General features: G+C 39.4%; 1 protein-coding gene across 1 annotated transcript in view; it reads right to left on the bottom strand.

The window, feature by feature from the left end:
- The window catches only part of LOC106867444 (ATP-dependent RNA helicase TDRD9), a 28,977-nt gene that overhangs the window by 8,128 nt on the left and 14,638 nt on the right, over positions 1-6,211 (bottom strand). The window contains exons 23-31 of the mRNA XM_014912321.2: positions 5,488-5,601; positions 4,667-4,792; positions 4,101-4,185; positions 3,707-3,805; positions 3,333-3,443; positions 1,938-2,027; positions 1,466-1,588; positions 1,001-1,132; positions 587-721 (exon numbers count right to left, since the gene is read on the bottom strand). Coding sequence (XP_014767807.1) covers positions 587-721; positions 1,001-1,132; positions 1,466-1,588; positions 1,938-2,027; positions 3,333-3,443; positions 3,707-3,805; positions 4,101-4,185; positions 4,667-4,792; positions 5,488-5,601 — 1,015 coding nt within the window. The remainder of the gene's footprint in view (positions 1-586; positions 722-1,000; positions 1,133-1,465; positions 1,589-1,937; positions 2,028-3,332; positions 3,444-3,706; positions 3,806-4,100; positions 4,186-4,666; positions 4,793-5,487; positions 5,602-6,211) is intronic.

The raw sequence follows: 6,211 nt of genomic DNA, 5'->3' as shown, positions 1-6,211 counted from the left end.
ACTCACACACACACACACTCCCCCACCCCCCGCTGCTACTATGTGGGATTTATTGTCCCAATGTTGAGGGAAAAAATCTTCACACAAAATTCTCTCCCATGACTCATACACACACCTTTGTTTATACAGACACACACCTATATACATTCAAACACACACCTACGAATACTCACACACACACACACTTATTTCCCTCTACTCTCCCCCACTACTACCACCACCGCTGCCGCCACCACTACATATTGTGACTCCTAGCATTATTAGCAACAATTACATGAATTAATTCAAGGAAATTACTCAACTTCATCACACAGAAACACACAACTATACATATAGACACAACAAATACATTACACACACACACACACAATGGGCCGATGAGCTTCTTTCAGTTTCCATCTACCAGACTTACAAGACTTTGTTCAGCCGAGGGCTATGATACAAGACATTTGCCCAAGGTGGGACGGAACCTGAAACCAAGAGCAAACTTCTCAACCACACAGCTACACCTGCACCTGATCTTAACACTAACATATAAAAAAGGTAATAAATAACAACCACTGAAAGACATTAAATTCCAGCTGACCTTTCCCACATAACGAACCAAACTAAACTCGTTAGTAAGACCAAGTGCATTCCAGTCTAACGATGTTGCATCACTATTTTGACAAACGGACAAACTCGACGATTCCTGAGCTTTCTTTCGTTCTTCATGGTCTTTCTGAAAAAATGGAAAACAAAATTTGAATAGAAATTATTGCTATGGTAACATAAAGGAGAACATAATTAACATATTTAGGATGATGATGATTATTGTTTGTTGTTGTTTACATTGTCATTAAAAAGATACATTCTACTGCCATCATCATCATCATTTAATATCCATGCTCCATGTTGCCAAAAGCTGGACAGTTGGACAAGATCTGATGGGCGCAAAGACTGCATTGTGCTCCCACTGTCTACTTTGGTATGAATAAAAGTTAAAATATGTTCTACTTACTTTGGATAAGAAAGATTCTTCAGTGACGTCAGCATAACCAAGATCAATAAGTTTCTGATTGATATTTTCTTGTTGTTTTGACTTCTTCTTGATCAGCTCAACATGGAGGACTCTTCCAACGACTGAATAAATCTGGAACAACAACAGCAAGAAGAAGAATATGAAGGAGGAAGAGAAAATATGACAAAAAAATATAGAGAAATTTATTTAGACACACACACATACATACAAGAGTTAAGGAATGGAGTAGCTAAGATCCGGGCTACATATGTACCCCCTTGTGACAATGTAAACTTTCATTTCATCAAGATATCCTTGGCCTGTGTTATACACCCCGTTTGGACATTTACCATTTCTGAGGTTCCGCTCTCTATGAAACATATGTAGCCCGGATCTTATCAACTCCATTCCTTAACTCTTATTTGCATATCCGGCAAAGAATGAAAGAAAGAAAGAAATTCTTACTTGAGCATAAATAGGGAAACCAGATACCATGTTTTGGAAATAGTCAGTAGACTCCTGGGACCAGCAACCATCGAAACATTTGATTGGTGATGGCTGAATTCCACTTAAATAACATTCAAATGCCTGAAATACAGAGAAACCAATGAAATATAAGAAGATATTATTTACATTTGACGGATTTTTGTCCTCATCTTGTTTGTTGTTAACACAATGTTCCGGCTGATACACCCTCCAGTCTTCGTTAGGTGTCTTGGGGAAATTTCGAACCTGGGTTCTCATTCCTAAGGTATTTTTCGATATTAGTTCAAGGTGCCACATTGTGGGATCAGACCCTCAAAATCATGTAAATGTGAGATGAACTTCTTAAGTACACATCCAAGCTTTTGACCATGGAAAAGAACAAACATACAAACATACTCTAGACAGAGCTGAAATATCAAGGGACAGCTTGAATCACAAGAATGGTACTCACTTGGAAAGGAACATCTAAAAGGTCCTGAGGAAGAAGCTTCAGGTTATGGAAAGGAACAATTTCCATATTGCCATAATCCACAAAGAAAACCTAAAATAAGAAAAAATTTTTTTTAGATATATAAAACAGGCATTTGAACAAAGTGAAGCACAACTACAAGGTAAGACATTTGTTTTTTGGGGGATTCAGTGGGGGTTTGTTGCTCGTGTTTATTTATTTTGTCGAACAAGAAATCTCCACTGAGTTCCTGGCAAATTGTCTGCCTGTAGTTGTGTTTAAAGTCTCACTTGGCGGTGAGAAGTGTGTTTTGGGAGTGTATCCCTCCTCCTATAATTGTGCTCATTTTTTACCAATTTTTGGTGAAATTGTTGTATGACTGTTTTGTGCCCTGGATTACCAAGTGGATTACCGAGTTAGCCAGGAGTCCCAGGACGGCCAGGAGTCCCAGGACGGCCAGGAGTCCCAGGATGGCCAGGAGTCCCAGGACGGCCAGGAGTCCCAGGATGGCCAGAAGAATAGCTTGCTGTGTTTTGGAACTGTTTCTTGTCTTCTTCCTTCCTTCCTGCATTTTTGTTTTTTGAACTCTGTGAACTTTTGTTTTTTGTGAACTTTTTTCCCAAAACAACATGGCAAAAAAGATATACAACACTACGTTGGAGTGGGAGATTGTCCCATCTAAACAGTGGAAGAAAGACTTTGAAGAGAGGAGGGTGGTATTAAGGACATACTCAAAGTCGCTCAACACCATCACCTTCTTTCAAAAGACACAAATTGAAAAAGAGTTGGCAGAGTATTTGCCAACTATCAAATTCATCTCCAGCGGGGTCAAGTATGCAATTGTGTGGTTGCTATTTGACACCCCTGAGGAGGATTGCAAATTTGCAAGCCAGCCCTTAGAGGGCAAAGAGATTTTGTTTCTTCCCACGTATGGTGGGAAGAAGTTGACAAGAGCCTGGGTCTGTGGGTTGCCACCTGGGATAGAACTCGAGTGGATAGAGGACACTATCCTGACCTGCACTGAAAATCTGGATTGGCCTCCGCAGGTGGCTGCGGAGGTCATGGAGGAAAATTATTTCTACAGGGTGATGGATTCCTTTACCAAGGATGAATACAATTATCTCTTATGAGGCCCCAGCTTGCGATTGCAGGCTTGCGACTGCAGGCGGCAAGAAACTTAATTGGGGTGATAGAGTCCATGACTATCACCCTCAATTAGATTTCCCAAACCCACTCTGCTGAATGGTTGGTGTCAGGAAGGGCATCCACCTGTAAAAATTCTGCCAAAACAGTCACAGAAGTCTGGTGCAGGTTTCTGCCTGGCTGGCTCTTGTGAGACCATCCCACCCATGCTAGCATGGAACACGGACATTAAACTATGATGATGATATCACTTACATGAGCCATGTTGTTATGAATGGCCTCCACTTGTGCTCTGTAGTAGTGCACTTCCTCATCCTTGTAAGGGGCTGCACAGATCATACCAACATGGACGTTTCCAGAAATAGGCTATGAAAGAGGAGAGAAATGAAGAAATAACATGAGAAATAAAATCGATGAATGCAAATAACACACACACACATACACACACACACACACACATACACACACACACACACACACACACACACACACACACACACACACACACACACACACACACACACACACACACTTCCACATACAAACCAAGAACTTGGAGAGTAATTTTCAGCAACAAACTACTGAGATGACAGCAATAAAAAAAAGGAGACTGTTAAAAAGGCACCAACCTGAAGGTCTTGGGGGTTGATATTGAGACTAGACTGGACAAAATATAGGGAATTTTCTTGATCAACATAGCGAGCCCAAAAATGTCCACATTCCAGAACCTAAATAATTGAAGCAAATATTTTTATAGCAATGGAAATAAAAATATTGTTTTGATCCTTCTAGAATCTAAATATTGAAAGATACAAACAATAACATTAATTAGAAAATTACGATTTTTAAATCTCACAATGTAAGATATTCGGCAACAGTACTTTGTAGTAAAGATTCCCTTGTTTGAAAATATAAGGACACAGATCATGTCGTATAGCCCAGCTGGAGACAATGCCTCCTGGCACTGCCCTAGCATGGCCACAGTCTAATGACTGAAACAAGCAAAAGATAAAAGCCACTTACCTCAGTAACAATAATTTGTATCACAGACATGGAATAGTTGGGTAAGTCAACCTGGTTTCCAACAATCGCAGAGGCTGCTGTTATTCTGTCAATGGAAAAACATAAAACCCAATTAAACACTTGCTCACTAATTAAAAGAACTAATTAACTTCATCGTTAAAGACTAACATTTACTTCATCTAAATATTTACATCTACACTACTGGTGAAGGTAGAAAAGTTGGTAGGGAGGGGGCTGCAAATTGTCAGGCATGTTTAATAAGATAAAGAGTGTTTTAAACTTTGTGAACTTGTCCAACCCACATGGTGAAGAAAGAAAAATTATATGGATGCAGCACTGTATTTTGTCCTTTTACAAATAAAAATATAAGAGTAGAGCATGAGAGATAAAAAGTTTTAACAATTTTCTCCTTTTTGTGTGTGTGTGTGTGTGTGTGTGTGTGTGTGTGGTGGGGGCCCCCTATTGTGAAACCTTTTACCGGGAAGTTAGCTAAACCTGCAAAATTATGTGCTGAAGTAGTCACAATAAATATGAATTTTAAAGAAATTTTAAAAATTACTCCTGACCTGTTTGTTCGCAACATTTGTAATTTTCCAGCAACATTACTTTGAGCTTCGGAGACCTGCTTCATCATTTTTGTTGCCGTCTCTCGAGAGTATTGCTCCAATTCCAGGGTTCGATAGGATGTCTTCCTAGAAGCAAATTCATAGAAACAAAATACTCAAATAAGACAGAATTGACATTTAATTCTTACGTGAACAGGTGATGGAACTGACAAGACATCAGAAGACAAGAGAAAGAAACGCTTTAAGAAATTAATGCATTCATTACTTAAGTAAGAAGGAAATACAGGTACAACATTGATTTTCAAGAATCTTTGGATCCAAAGCCTTTCTGAATAACCAATTTCTCTTAACCAGGGGTGGTCACCTTGGTCAACACACTCTAAATTAAATAAATATAAAAATTTACTTAATTAAATGAAATACAGGTGCCTGTACATTAGTGTAAATGATACAACTCTATTGGTACTATACAGTTGATGTACCATTAACCGTTTAGCAATTAAACTGGCCCAAATATTCCATCTGTTTTTGTGTTCAAAATGGCTAGATTTGGCCTTTCACACCTACTGTACAATGTCATTCTAAAAGTAAACATTCTCATCATTAAAATCTTGAAGCTATGAAATAATGCTTGGCTAATTGAAAACAATCTGAACAGATAAGCTCTAAATGTGACAGAGAAATCTGAATGCTAAATGAGCAGAGCTAATTCCTCATTGATGTATCTCAGCCTCTGCCATTCCTGTACTCTGTTAGAGATATGGTCTTGAAAGATCTAAAAGAGAGAGAAAAAAAGAAAGAAAAACCAATGGACAACTTACTTCATCTTCAGAGCCAAATAAACAGCAGGGTTTACGACTCCAGTGTTGCCCATACCAATGATATTGTTCAATGCACGGTTCATGCTGTAATGGCGAGCAAATTCTATGAAGATCCTACAAAATCAAAACCAAAACCAATGAATACCAAGATGCCATGTCTACATCAGTTATTACGTCATCATCATCATCATCATTGTTTAACGTCCGTTTTCCATTCTGCTGGATGTGTAATGTCAGTGTGTATACACAACAGAGTGTAAGTGTCCTGAGAGAAAAGTTGGGCATAAGAAGCATCAAATATGGTGTGCAAGAGAGGCGACTGTGCTGGTATGGTCATGTGTTACGTATGGATGAGGACAGCTGTGTGAGGAAGTGCCACTCCCTAACTGTAGAAGAAACCTGTGGAAGAGGTAGACCCAGGAAGACATGGGATGAGGTGGTGAAGTATGACCTTCAAACGATGGGCCTCACAGAAGCAATGATAGGAGACTGAAACCTTTGGAGATATGGGTGTTTCATTCAGCATCCTTAAACAGCCCTTATTCAAGGACCTTTTGAGCGAGATGGGTTACTCAACCTGAAGAAAATTCTAACTGGGCCCTACCTGCAGGGTCTTGTGCTGTTTATCTCAATATGAGGTCACCATGTCGTGCACATACAGTTGTGATGCATGTGCCTGGTGTACCCTTATCAGACAGGTAGTCATGATGGGTATACTGGGCTT

The sequence above is a fragment of the Octopus bimaculoides genome, chromosome 20 (genome assembly GCF_001194135.2).
Source record: "Octopus bimaculoides isolate UCB-OBI-ISO-001 chromosome 20, ASM119413v2, whole genome shotgun sequence".
In the NCBI taxonomy this organism is placed as follows: domain Eukaryota; kingdom Metazoa; phylum Mollusca; class Cephalopoda; order Octopoda; family Octopodidae; genus Octopus; species Octopus bimaculoides.
This window is presented reverse-complemented; position numbering and strand designations above follow the sequence as displayed.